Source organism: Salvia miltiorrhiza, chromosome 8 (assembly GCF_028751815.1).
Source record: "Salvia miltiorrhiza cultivar Shanhuang (shh) chromosome 8, IMPLAD_Smil_shh, whole genome shotgun sequence".
NCBI lineage: Eukaryota > Viridiplantae > Streptophyta > Magnoliopsida > Lamiales > Lamiaceae > Salvia > Salvia miltiorrhiza.
In genome coordinates, this window is record NC_080394.1 from 4,512,583 (window position 1) to 4,527,368 (window position 14,786).

Here is a 14,786-nt window from a genome sequence, read left to right on the forward strand (position 1 = left end):
ATTAATTAGCTCTCATACCGTATTCTTTTTTTTTTTTTTTTTTTTGATAAAATTACATTATAAATAATACAAACCACACACACACCCCACCTAGTGATTATTGTTGCCGAGAGTACTCGAACCTGTGACCTCTTGAACAACAGGCAACCACCCCAACCACTAGGCCATCCCAAGGGGACACCGTATTCTTTTTTGAGAAAATGAGGTCTCATACTAACAATTAACAAACAAGAAAATTAGGGTGTCACATTTACATTGCCCGTAACACAGAATCAAGAGTCTGTTTCAGATATATGCATCTATTATAGCTTTGTATTCCTCAACAACGTTATCATTGTTTATCTGCTGCCAACTTCCAAAAAAATAAAAAACACATTTACATATACGCTCTCTCTCTCTATATATAAGTTACATGAAAGAGGAAATCTCGAGTTAGAAACAGCAAAGGAAGAAAACAAAAACACTAAACACTAACCTATTTGAGTGTTGATTACCACATTCTCATTTTGCTAGAACATCTCAAACTGCATTCCATCTCCCCTCTCCTCAAATTCCGTGGGGAGCTTGCTCTTTTTACTGTGAGAAACAGTGTCGGAGATAACATTACCAAAATCAAAGAACTTGGGCAGCTCCGGTGGCGTCTCGCATCTGATCAACGCCCAGTTAAGGCCCTCGAAAAACGGATGTTGCTTGATTTCCGCAGCACCCTTTGCAGACCCGAGCCTGTTCTCCGCCTCCTTCCTCAGCAACCTTCTGATCAAGTCTCGAGCTTGAGAGCTAACCATCGGACACTGTGGAAACTTGAGGCACTGTGACACCACGTTCGATATAGTATCCTCGTTGCTGGACCCTTTGAAGGGCGTCTTCCCGTATAAAAGCTCGTAGAGGAAGATCCCAAACGTCCACCAATCCACTGCACTCCCGTGGCCTTCCCCTTTGATGATCTCCGGAGCCAGGTACTCGTGTGTCCCCACAAAGGAGTTGGATCGTGCAGTTACAGGCTCGACTACCAGCTGTGGCAGCGGGATGACCTGAGCGGCTAGCTCAGATTTCAGCTTGCGGGTTTTGGCTGCAGCGGTTAGGAACTTGGGTGTGAAACATGAAAGCTGCCATGATGGTTGGAGGCAGAAGGGATGTATGCAGCTGGAATCCGAGCAGGGACTGGACATCTTCTTCGGTGTCTCAGCAACACGAGAAGACGACCTAAGGAGCATAGGATTCGCAGCACATCTGAGGGATAAGTCGAAGTCTGACAGCATGATGTGACCATCTTCACGAACCAAAATGTTTTCGGGCTTCAAGTCTCTGTACACCACGCCGAGCATGTGAAGATACTCCAATGCCAGGAGTATTTCAGCAGCGTAGAACCTGCATTTTCATTCAGATTATTGAGTCCAATAGAGCATTTTCAAGAGATTCAAATTTTTGAGTATCAACTCTTAAATGAGAGTCGAATCAGACTTCATTTAAGCAATTCATAGGCATTCACAAGGACATCCAAAAACTCGAGAAAGACTACATCTTCCGATATCATAATCCCTTCAGGTATTTCAAAACTGTTTGCTTGATCTTCGTATTAAAGATTTCGTCAGTTTTTCAGAAAAACATCGTTACAAACTTACAACTTATAACTACTTCGAATAAGAAAGTCTTGTCCCCGTAAACTTTTAAACTGATTAATCTAAACATGCTGACTTAAATTCTCCAAAAATCTTAATCTAGTATTAACAAGGAAGGCTGAAAATATCTTCCTAGAAGCGGAGAATACATATATATTACTAACCTTCTTTACTTTTTTCTGCCTAGATCACAGATCAAATTTTGGAGCTTATATTGGTGGGAACCTGAAATCACCTAAAGTGTTTCTCAAGTATCCGATTTTTTTCAGCTGATCATATTAGAGAGGTCTTGAAAAGTGAAACTTATTAGTCGTAAGCAGAGCTGAACAATTTACCTGGCCGCTTTCTCCGGAAAACTCTTAGTGACCTGCTTTTGGCGAAGCACGTGCAGATCGCCCCCAGGACAGTATTCCATAACTAAACACAAATACTTATTTGTTGTAAAATGGGCATAAAGTGTAGGAAGAAAAGGATGACCCAGAATTTCGAGGATCTCTTTTTCAGTTTGAGCCCTCTGCATTTTCTTTCCGCTGCTCAAAAATTCATTATCCATAATTTTCACGGCAAAGAGGCAGCTCGTGCCAATCAGCTGAGAGAGGTAGACAGTGCCGATATCTCCACCACCTATCTTCCTCAACAACTTAAAATGTGTCATGCCCAATTTACCATGCTGCTTCTGGACAGAGCTTATGGCTTCCCATCTCAAGTCCTTCGACATATGAGGCTGATAGCCACTTCGACTAGATCCACTGGGATAGCTCTCATCACTATAGCTTGTTGTGCTGCTGTATTCTCCTATGCTACTTTTTGAACTTTGAGAGAACTCTCCTTTTTCCCTTGATCTCAATCTTTCATCAGCTTTTGCCACATCTCTCTTCGTTTTGCTAATAAAGGTATGTGGAACATGATAGTGCTTACTAGAACTAGAATCTAAGGGATTCGAGCTGACTACAAGGTCTGCGTTATTTGTGCTCGATGATGGGGATGATTTCTCCAATTCTTCCCATCGCTTTTCCAGGACAGAGTCCGGTGTTTGGTGGGCTAGTTTGCTGGTCTCGTAATCATTACCATTCTTAGGTCCTTCACTATGTTGACTGCGATTCTTGGTAGTAAAGGTCCTCTTCTGCACAATCTTCTTCTTGGCAATGCTTTGGGTTTTTAAATTTTGTTCACGTAAACCAAAACCTTTGCTGGGGCTTCTGATCTGCTTGGTTTTCACATGATTCGATGGTGAAGATGTAGATTCAACAGCCACGTGTGATACAGTCGACGAGCTCCTTTCAGGTACTAATGATATCTCCATCAAATTCCCTTTAACATCATCACGAGGCTGACCAGCTCCGGCCTCAATAACTACAGCCCTATACAACTTTTTGATGGCTCCTACTTCCGAAATCCCGGGAGAAGCCGACGGCCTTGGCATGCGCTTCTTCACTGCAGCCATCTCCGATGCTTGAGAGATGCATAACCCTCGCAGGGCCTGCTTCAAACTCACTGGTTCCGAAATTCCAATACCTGAAGCAAGAGAAGGGCCAACTTGTATTGGCCTTTTCATGGCACTTTTGTGTGACGCATCTCTACTGTGCCGTTCTGATTGACCAATACCTCGACGAGAGCTCCCAATCTCAATTGCTTCAAAGATTTTGTTGATGTCATCCTCAATACTAGGCTTCTTAAGAGATTTCCCCAAACAATGCTTTCCAGTGTCTCTGCTAATTTTAGATTCGGAGTCGTAGCTTTCTGTCAGCTCTATTATTTCATGAGTACCATGCAACGCACACATGATCGTGGAAGGCAAATCGCAGGTGAGTCTTCAATCATGCCAGAGTTTAATTTGCACCCATTCAAATTACCTTGAATTTCACAGAAGACAAAGTATATCAGCTATACATCCAAGAAATTACCAACCAGTATTCAGTTAACAATATAACGAGTCGTTTCTACGATTTTTCCAACACAGTACAGTTCAGGTTGAGTTAATAAACAAAGGTCCTTTATGACATTAAAGTAAAACGGAGAAAGCAGAAACAACCACACAACTTAAACATGTTTAGGCAATGAGCTCCTCAGAAATTGTGTCAGTTGTGAATGTGATGGCAATTCATTCACTAAGTTATAAATGTTTGTGCTGAAAAAGTAGTCTGCAAAAATCTCATAACTTTAGACAACAAAGACGCAGATCCAAAAATTAAAGTTCAAGCAAACATCCTACTTCTCTTCTTCTATATATTTGATTTCCTTCATACCTGAATCTGGGAATTGTTTCATACAAAAATCCAACAACTCCTCAAAAAACTACGCTCACTAACAGATTACACAAAATGGAGACCACATGAGTCAGTTCAAGAAAATCATTGGAAGTGAAAGAAAAAGGAAATTAAAAAAAAAAGCTGGGAACTTTACAAACTGCAGATGAAAAAAAAAAAAGTTTCAGCTTTTCCACTGAATTTGAAAGCCCCAAAGATCACCTTTTAGGCACAAAGAGTAAAAGGCATAAGCCATTAGCACAACCTAATAATTCTTTCTTGTTCATAAGATAAAGGCCACATTGAGTAAATTGGATGAGAAAAGATGAAAGGAACTGATCAAGAATCTCATTGATTACATGTTGTCTCTCTCATTTCCAGACTAATAACAAGGATACATCAAAGAGCTGGACCACTCTTCATTCCACTACAATCCAACCACAGATAAAAGAACCAAAATTATCCTAAATAAATACAGAATTCAAACATTAGCATACCCAAAAAAAGCCATGAAAATGCAGAAGAAGGTACCTGTTGAAAGGATCAAAGCAGCAAGATGAGTGCAAAAACAAAGGTTCTCTCTCTCCTAAAAGATTTTCAAAATGGAAAGAAAAAAGAGCATAAAGGAATTCAAAACAGAAAAAAGAAAAGAAAAGGAGGAAACAACAAAACCCCACAAAGTATATTCGAAGAAATATATACAGGATCAGAAATTTCAATCTACCCCTCAAGAAGGACACGAGAAAGTTAGGGTCGGTGTAATTGCAATTTGCGAAATTGAAGTGGCGGAGTAAAAGGGCAGCATACAAGTAAAAACTGTAAAGCAGAAAGAGAGAGAGAGAGAGAGGGAGCGGGGAATTGTTTATGCAAATCACGAGAAGAAGCGGCGTTTTTCCTTTTTGGTTATGAATGATGATGATGAACAGTAGTATAGTCTAGTCTACTTTTTCGTGGGTACTGAAATGGCGGATAAGGGAGAGTTGAAGAAAATTGGATAATAAATTCAAGAATTCTTCGACTATGAAAAGAGGGGATGAGGCCATGTCGATTTACGTAGCAGTTGCTGCGTAGGTGTGTGTGTCAAAGTGAAATCAACGCCATTGATGTGGATGTCATTCTCTTCTGCAACTTACATCCTCTTAAAGATTTTTTTCGATTTTCAACCACCTTAACTTATTATGTTGTGTTTCTTCAATAAAAAAACAAAAACTTATTATGTTGTCTCCTTGAATATATGATACATAAACTGCATCCAAAATATTATTGGGGTAATGGTAAGTTTTACCCTATTTGAAAGATAAAAAAAAATATACCCACTATGAAAAAAAATATATATAAAATATATTTATTTTGAAGTTGAAAGGACTGCGATATCCTTAAGACAAAAAAAAATACCAAACAAATCCCCTTGCTCGCCTTGCTCGACGCTCGCCTCGCTCAACAGTTCTAAGTTGCTCGACACGCGATGCTTGACACTCGATGCTCGACGCTCGATGATCGAGGTGTTGAGCAATAGTTCAATTTGAACTATTGCTCGCCTTGCTCGACAGTTCAATACTCGACGCTCGACAGTTCTCAGTTGCTCGACACGCGATGCTCGAGGTGTCGAGCAATAGTTTAATTTGTACTATTACTCGACACCTCAATGCTCGATGCTTCAGTGTCGAGCAATGCACAAATTACGCATAAGGGTAAAAATGTCCTAAATGGCTAGAGTTTTTATTTTTTTTAAAAGTGAGTATATTTTATATTTCATCTTTTAAAAAGGGTATATCCCATTTTACCTCAATATTATACCCCCATATATAAAATATCTTTTTAATATTCATTTAAAAAAATTAACTATATATTTGGTGAATGAAAAAAACCTCCATAATTTAGATATTTAGTGAGGGGAGAAGATGTTAATTAGTGATAATATATGTAAATGTATAAAAAATTTAAATGTAATAGTTAATGAAATTATATTCAAATAAGGAGTATAAAAATATTTTCATGAACGGATAAAAGAGAAAGTAAAAATGATATTTTACGGACTCAATAGAGTATTAACATATCACATATGATGTAATTCTCTTTAAATGAATAACATGTGGAGTGGGGTAACTTGTGGTGTGGTTATATCCTTTATTAGTGTATTTATGATCAATTTAAAGACAATAATTTGTGCGTGTTGGATTTTTATCGTAGATAATGAGACATGATTCATTAAAGATATATTCGATACAAATACGATACGTTTTTATGGATACGAACATGACACGATATGAATACGAAGACGACATGACTTTGTTTGTGTTGACACTTGACGCGATATAATAAACTCAAATCTTATATCTATGAAACAAATCAATAATAAAAATAAAATATAAAAAACTAATATATATATATATATATATATGTGTGTGTGTGTGGGGGGGTGCGGTTATAATGAGAACCACAATTATCGTGAGAACATAAGAACCAATAAAATTACTGCATCTGCTATACAAAATAATGCATCCGCTATTAAATTTAATGCATTAGAAAAAAATAATTTTTTTGCTCTCTTCAGGATTCGAACCCAGCATCTGCATCCATCCATCAAGATGATGCATTCACCGTAGATCTTGATGATCGAATGGCTTAAAATGGTTCTCCGTTCTTATTTGAACCTCTCCCTCTGTGTGTGTATGGTAGAATTAGACTACATATAAATGTTAAGGTGTTATACGAAGGTGACACAAAAATCTAATATCAACACTATATAATTTTTTTGTGTTCCTTGTCGTGTTGATATAATAATGATATGGTGGACATTAAATCATTAATCATATGTGTTTGTATCATGTTTTAGTATCGTGTAAAAAGTTATTAGCCCTAAATAAATCTTATTTATGAGTAATAAATCTTATTTATTGAGAATATTTGATGTGGCGTGGGTTGATAGTGGGTGAAGGTTGGTTGGGTTTGGGATGCTGCAACAACCGGCACCACTCGCAAATTTTCACAACGGCTCCTACACTTGCAAAATAGATTGATGTCATATTTAAATTTTCGCTTTTTTTTTCAATGGGAATTAAACTGATCAAATCTCACTAAGTTAATTTGAAAAAAAAAAATCCCTTTTATTTCACCTTCCAAGTAAGTAGAATAATTTCTAATTTCAAGCATGGGAGGTGTCAGAGGCCAGGCACCTTCGCCTGCCGCCCGATCAATTTTTTTATCTATATATTATATTTTTTTGTTTTTAAAGTTAAAATAAGTAGATATCATATTTTGTGTTTTACATATTTTTTTTAATTACAATGGTTTAGAATTTAACAAAGGTGAATGAAAATATATTGGTGTATGAAAATATTTATTGATTTATTATGACATATAATACTCTATAATAATAATAATAATGCTAATTTATCAAATAATTTTCAATTGTTTAATAACTATAATTATCATTACACTTTATATAAAGTTGGAAATTTAATGTTTTCAAATTTGAGTTATTGGATTAATTGATGTTGATTATTTTATTTTAGTTTTGAAATATATTTACTATTTGTTTATATTTTAATTCTTTTTAATATTTTTATTTATTTATTTAAATATATCGTTTAATTTCTATGTTCGCCGTGCATCGCACGGACGGGCATACTAGTTTTTTATTAATTGTATATTTTATGTGATTAAAAATATATATAAATTCGCTCGATCATAAAATTTTAATGAAATATCGCTCGCTCATGGATCTGTTACTGATTTCAAGTCCTTTCCTATATCTCTAGGGTCGATCATGAGATTTTAATTGTCATGTTCAAACATTAAATTATACATGTCCCTAATTTTGTAAGGTGATCACGAATAAATACGAAAGTAATCGATTGAATGCAAAAATTACTTCTCAACAAACGTAAAGCAAGTACTGACCTACTTTATGCTTCAAAACGCTACTCAAATTCAATATCATGCAATTTACATGATTTATTCAAAAATAATTTTACGTAATAAATGTACAATGTTGATGAATAACATGAAGATGTTAAAACATGGAATTATCATAATGCATAGAGAAAGATAAAAGATAGAGAAAATGATTGTTATTTTATTGCTTGATGTTTTCTGAAGAATTCTATCATCCTTTATAATGTATTACATGATATTAAAGTCATACCAGGATCCCTTTGATTAAGGGATCCGTGGTAAATCTTTGACAGACAAATAAAGGCACGCTTCTCCTCTTTCTGACTTTTGCTGCTTGCTAATCTTGACTTCTGTAGAATGCAAATCTTGACTTCTGTAGTGTTACTTTCAACACTCCCCCTCAAGTTGAGTAACGGGATTCCCGATATTCAACTTGCCAAGAACTTCTGAAAAACTCTTGGAGTTCATAATTCTGAGCGCAGCTTCCATGTGGTCGGCTTGTGGTTGGTGCAAGAATTGACTCACAACCCCAACAGCATATGCAATATCCGGTCGATAAATGCATGAAAATCAAATGATTCATTTGATTTTGAAATTTTAAATAGTTTAAACTCGTATTTAGGAGTTCTTCATTTTGATTTTGAAATTTTAAATAGTTTATACTCGTATTTAGGAGTTCTTCATTTTGATTTTGAAATTTTAAATAGTTTATACTCGTATTTAGGAGTTCTTCATTTGATTTTGAAATTTTTAAATAGTTTATACTCGTATTTAGGAGTTCTTCATTTTGGTTTTGAAATTTTAAATAGTTTATACTCGTATTTAGGAGTTCTTCATTTTGAATTTGATTTTTTTTTTTAATTTTCAAATTGGGCTATTTTGTATCTGTGGCCCCACAATAAAAAATCCATCTTTTATCTATATCTTGTGGTGAAACGAGAAACCAACACCTAAACTAAAAAGCAGTAAACGACACTAGATTTACGTGGTTCGGTCGAGAAGACCTACGTCCACGGGGTTTTTGGGGGTTTTTCCACTATAATCGAGAGAGTGTTTTACACTTTACAAGTTATGAATGAATAATGAGATGATCCTCTTCTAACCCACTCCTAAGTCTCTATTTATAAGCATGTAAATAAGCCCTAGGGCCTCAAGCCCATTTACTAAGATGATTGGGCTTAAGCCCCTTTAATACATTGACCTTGGTCTGAATCGCCTATGCTTGCTTGACTACGCCGGAAGCTCTATTATTTCTTTTACTATCCCAAGTCTTCAATTAAACCTGCACTGGTTAGCTTAATAATAATAACACTAATCATAAGCATAAATAGAAATGTTCTCATTATATAGTGCACAGCGCTGGTGCATATTTCAGTCCTCATCAGCTACTCCCCCCCTGGTCTGGTTGAACCGGGTATTCTTCGTGTTCAGCCAGCGAAGTATTGTTAAAGCCAGCGCTGTGCTGTTTTCCTTAATCCCTGCAAATCATGAAGACATAAGAGTTTTAATACTGTTAGAAAGCAAAGATAAACATTTTCCCCTTGACTTTGGAATTGTAGTTCCAAGTTAGATTTCCTTCTTGTTTGTTGAATGTTGACAAAGATAAATAATTTCCATTTCTTTGGGCACATAAGAAGACCAACGCTGAGAATACCCCATATTGAATACTTTGCATAGATAAGCAATATAAATGCTTTGTGTTGGATGAACCAGAAGACCGCTGCAAGAATACCCGAATGACATAGGAAGACCCGTGTCGAAGTTTAGAAATATGATACTCTGATTATGTGAGAAAACCCGTCATAAATATTTGTCGAGTCTGAACAATATACCCTGTTGTTGAGCGCATAAAAAATCCAGCGCGTGAGAAGACCAATAGATAACATTGGCACGCCCAAGAGGCGGCTTACTTCTCGCTGAGCAGTGATTAGAATAGATCAAAACAACCCATAAAGCAGAGGCGCAAAATAGTGTAGCCCGTAGAGTAGAACAGAGAAATACCCCAGCCCGATCAGAGCAGAGAAATGCCTAGCCCGGTCAGAGCAGAGAAATACCTATCAGATCAGAGAAATTCCCATCAGAGCAGCTCGGTCAGAGCAGAGAAATACCCCAGCCCGGTCAGAGCAGAGAAGTACCCCAGCCCGATCAGAGCAGAGAAATGCATATCAGATCAGAGAAATGCCCGTCAGAGCAGAGAAATGTCTTTTCAGAGCAGAGAAACGTCCCTCAGAGTAGAGAATTGTCCCTCAGAGCAGAGAATTGTCCCTCAGAGCAGCCCGATCAGAGCAGAGAAATGCCCTTTCAGAGCAGAGAACTGTCCTTCAGAGCAGAGAATTGTCCCTCAGAGCAGCCCGGTCAGAGCAGAGAAATGTCTTTTCAGAGCAGAGAAACGTCCCTCAGAGCAGAGAATTGTCCCTCAGAGCAGAGAACTGTCCCTCAGAGCAGCCCTTTCAGAGCAGAGAAATGCGGCAGAGTATTGAAATCATGCCAGAGCATTGAAATCCCGACAGAGGATTGAAATCCCGGAAGAGCATTAAAATCCCGACAAAGGATTGAGATCCCGGTAGAGCATTGGAATCACGGACGGCGGCAGAGCATTGGGATCACGGACGGCGGCAAAGCATTGGGATCACGGACGGTGGCAGAGCATTGGGATCACGGACGGTGGTTGAGCATTGGGATCACGGACGGCGGCAGAGCATTGGGATCACGGACGGCGGCAGAGCATTGGGATCACGGACGGTGGCTGAGCATTGGGATCACGGACGGTGGCTGAGCATTAGGATCACTGCAGAGCAGTGAAATCACGGTAGGGCAGTGAAATCACGGCAGAGCAGTGAAATCACAGTAGAGCAGTGAAATCACGGCAGAGCAGTGAAATCACGGCGGAGTATTCCTCAGCTGCTTCCCTCCTTTGTATGCATTCCTTTGCTGCTTCCCTCCTTTGCTGCTTCCCATCCAAGCTTGAGCACTCTGCGCGGAGCATGGAAGACCCGGGGGGTGCAACCAACTTTCGCGGCTTACGATTAAATAGTAACCCTCTGCGCGGAGCATGGAGGACCCGGGGGGTGCAACCAACTTTCGCGGCTTACGATTAAATAGTAACCCCCTGCACGGAGCATGGAAGACCCGGGGGGTGCAACCAACTTTCGTGGCTTACGGTTAAGTGCAACCTCTGCACGGAGCATGGAGGACCCGGGGGGTGCAACCAACTTTCGTGGCTTACGATTATGTGCAACCTCTGTGCGGAGCATGGAAGGCCCGGATGGCACGACCAACTTTCGCGGCTTACGATTAAAAGAACCCCTTGCACGGAGCATGGAAGACCCGGGGGGTGCAACCAACTTTCGTGGCTTACGGTTAAGTGCAACCTCTGCACGGAGCATGGAGGACCCGGGGGTGCAACCAACTTTCGTGGCTTACGATTATGTGCAACCTCTGCGCGGAGCATGGAAGGCCCGGATGGCACGACCAACTTTCGCGGCTTACGATTAAAAGAACCCCCTGCACGGAGCATGGAAGACCCGGGGGGTGCAACCAACTTTCGTGGCTTACGGTTAAGTGCAACCTCTGCACGGAGCATGGAGGACCCGGGGGGTGCAACCAACTTTCGTGGCTTACGATTATGTGCAACCTCTGCGCGGAGCATGGAAGGCCCGGATGGCACGACCAACTTTCGCGGCTTACGATTAAAAGAACCCCCTGCACGGAGCATGGAAGACCCGGGGGGTGCAACCAACTTTCGTGGCTTACGGTTAAGTGCAACCTCTGCACGGAGCATGGAGGACCCGGGGGGTGCAACCAACTTTCGTGGCTTACGATTATGTGCAACCTCTGCGCGGAGCATGGAAGGGCCGGATGGCACGACCATCTTTCGCGGCTTACGATTCAAAGAACCCCCTGCACGGAGCATGGAAGACCCGAGGGGTGCAACCAACTTTCGTGGCTTACGGTTAAGTGCAACCTCTGCACGGAGCATGGAGGACCCGGGAGGTGCAACCAACTTTCGTGGCTTACGATTATGTGCAACCTCTGCGCGGAGCATGGAAGGCCCGGATGACACGACCAACTTTCGCGGCTTACGATTAAATAGTAACCCTCTGCGCGGAGCATGGAGGGCCCGGATGGCACAACCAACTTTCGCGGCTTACGATTAAATAGCTTCCCTCCCTCTGCGCGGAGCATGGAAGGCCCGGATGGCACAACCAACTTTCGCGGCTTACGAGCGCTTCCCTCTGATTTGCAGCGTGATTCCTCTGCTTTTCCCCTTGACTTGCTGAGGAGCAATTTTTGAATTTAAAAATTAGGGACTACGGGTATACACCCTACTCCCCCATCTGGTGACATGTGCAATACTCTGTTATGAACATGTTAGGTGTGTGTGTTTGGTGCTCATGCTTGTGATGATTGTGAGAAAATTATCATAACTACAATTCCCAAGTAACATAATTCAAGTTGCAATTCAAGCTCTAGCACATATGCAGAAGGTGTGCAGCTTCGTGTACTTAGTCAATTCATAATCCAGCCCTAGGCACATATGCAGAAGGTGTGCAGCTTCCAAGACATAATTATTATTGCATAAATCCCAACATAGATCATATAAGTCATGGTTTTGCCCAAGTAAAGAAGTAGAATATTTCCCAAATCCCTGTCATACTTACATGTTCCCATAAAAATACCCTAAAAACATAATTTTGCCTAGTAATAAAGCATAATACTCCCCCATCATGCTCACATGCTTCCACGAGATAAAGTTCAGCGAAGTACCTGAATTACCACTTACAAGTGGTTTACCGTTTTCACGTTATGGCGGTTCCCATATTTTGTTCAAAGCTTTCTCAAATTTAATTTCCCTGTGCTACAAGATCTCTTAGGCACATATATTAGTATAAATATGAAAGCCCCTTTAAGACAGGGCTGCAAAGAGAATTCGAACCCTAGATTATATAATCCATTGCCACAACTTGATTCCCATATTCATTCAAATTTTCAAATTCCATCAAAGATCATATAAATCATGATTTTGCCCAAGTGATAAAATATCACATATCCCAATCATGCTCCTCCCATTGATAGAGTTCAGCGAAATACCTGAATTATCACTTACTAGTGGGTTACCCTGTTTTACAGTATGGTATTTACCATAATTGTTCAAATCATTCCCCAAATTTGTTTATCCTGTGCTACAAAAATTCTTAAGCACATATATATTAGTAAAATATGAGAGGCCTTTCTTTGTCGGGCAGACATGTTCAAACCAGATTTGCAATTACACGATTGTCTCCTATGTTTAGCATCTCATAATGCAATCTCTATATCCTTGAAATCTAGTAAAGATTCAATTCAAGACCACAATACAGTAAAGATAATTTACTGTTTAAAACACCCGCAGATAGCTAGACTACAAATAAATGTAGTCCCAATAATAAACCCCAAATTTCAATAACTTAAAAGAAAATGATAAAGCCTCAAACATGCAAATGATGATGAATACGGTAATACTAGCTCTTGGGATGCAATAAAATCAAGTTTTCTCAATTTGATAAATCATCAAAACGTAACACTTGTTTAAAAATGATTACACAATATATCCCTGCAACTATTCATGAGATGTTACTTGATGAAAGAATATCAGATCTGTTCTAAATAACTTGTTTATCACTAGAGATTTGATATGCAGCGGAAGTATTTAGTGACTTTCTACATAATTGAGAGGTGCTTTTAGTATTATGTAGAATACTAGGACACTTATGTAATTTTTGGAAATCAAGTGGGGCAGATTGTATATCATGGGGTAATTTTTGCAATTCAGAGCAATCAAGGGGTGGCTTTCGTAATATTTCGGAACTTGGGGGGGTAGTTTGCATAAAATGGGGTCCTTTATGAGAATTAGGAAAAGATGGAGGGTTTGGTGTGAAAACACCAAACCCTATACCTGATTTTAATTCTCCCCAATTTCCTCCAGCCGCCTCAATCGCAGATTGGTCCATACTGCCGATCTCGAGCCTATGAAGCATACTCCGGTAAATTGAGCCGTCGCCTCTGAAGTGCCTCCGGTCGCCGGAATCCTCTACAGCGGCGCCGGCGAGGTGGATGTCGGAGCGGCCCAGCTCGACCGTGGAGTAGCCGTCGCCGGCCCACGTGAACTTGCCGCCATGGCCGCCTTTCTTAGGGGAGCCGAGCAGGCCCGAGCCTGACTTGCGGTCCTTGCGCAGCTGAGGGGCGTTGGGCTTGCCGCTGCCGCTGGTTTTGGAAGCTTTCTTCATTTTGGGAATGGCGATGTTGAGCGTCGGCTTCGCCTTTTCTCTCATCGCAATGTGCGGTTTCGTCTCGAATTCGAAACAGTCGCCGATTGTGAGATCGGAGAGATTGGAGCTGGTTGAGCTGGAGGTTCTTGAGATTTGGGATTGAGATGAGCAGTAAGTTTCTCTGCCGGTGGTGGTTGGCTGAAAGCAGACTTCCGGCCATGGCGTATGGCAGTGGACGGTGGCAATCCCGGTCCCGATGGCTCCCGATGATGAAGGGTCCGGGTTGGTTGCCGGCTGTAGCCGGGCGGCCTCCCATCTCACTCTTGAGAATGCCGACTCGGCTGAGGGAACGGGAACTTTCTTGAGAATGTCCCGACAAAGTTTGTCGTATCTCCCATCTAATCCAGGGAGGAACTGAAATAATCGGCAATTTCCGATTAATTTTCGGTGCTTATTAATCCCTTCTTCATTGCAGTTGATTGGATTTGGGTCTCTTCGACCCATTCTGTGGATTCTGTTTGGATTTGGGTTATTTGAATCTGTTTGGTTTATGGTTTCAATCTCTCCTGGCATTTTTTTTTTTTTTAAGGAAATGAAGAACAGGGACTACCTTGATTTGGTGAATTGGCTAGGAACGGTTTTGGTTTTGGATTATGAACGATGATGATTCGTTTCTGAGTTCCTAGGATTGAACCTGCTCTGATACCATGTTAAAACATGGAATTATCATAATGCATAGAGAAAGATAAAAGATAGAGAAAATGATTGTTATTTTA

General features: G+C 40.2%; 1 protein-coding gene across 4 annotated transcripts; it reads right to left on the bottom strand.

The window, feature by feature from the left end:
- Window positions 1-283: 283 nt before the first annotated feature.
- LOC131000184 (serine/threonine-protein kinase KIPK1-like) lies at window positions 284-5,061 on the bottom strand. Of its 4 annotated transcripts, none has more exons than XM_057925965.1 (3): window positions 4,397-5,061; window positions 1,955-3,472; window positions 284-1,368 (listed from the first exon to the last, which is right to left on the bottom strand). In XM_057925965.1, exons 2-3 carry the CDS (start codon window positions 3,400-3,402, stop codon window positions 510-512), a joined length of 2,307 nt encoding a protein of 768 aa, XP_057781948.1. In that variant the 5' UTR covers window positions 3,403-3,472; window positions 4,397-5,061; the 3' UTR covers window positions 284-509. The 4 variants fall into 4 exon arrangements, with proteins under 4 accessions (XP_057781948.1, XP_057781946.1, XP_057781947.1 ...); XM_057925963.1 differs by having other exon boundaries at window positions 4,363-5,025; XM_057925964.1 differs by lacking the exon at window positions 4,397-5,061 and adding an exon at window positions 4,225-4,287.
- Window positions 5,062-14,786: the final 9,725 nt, after the last annotated feature.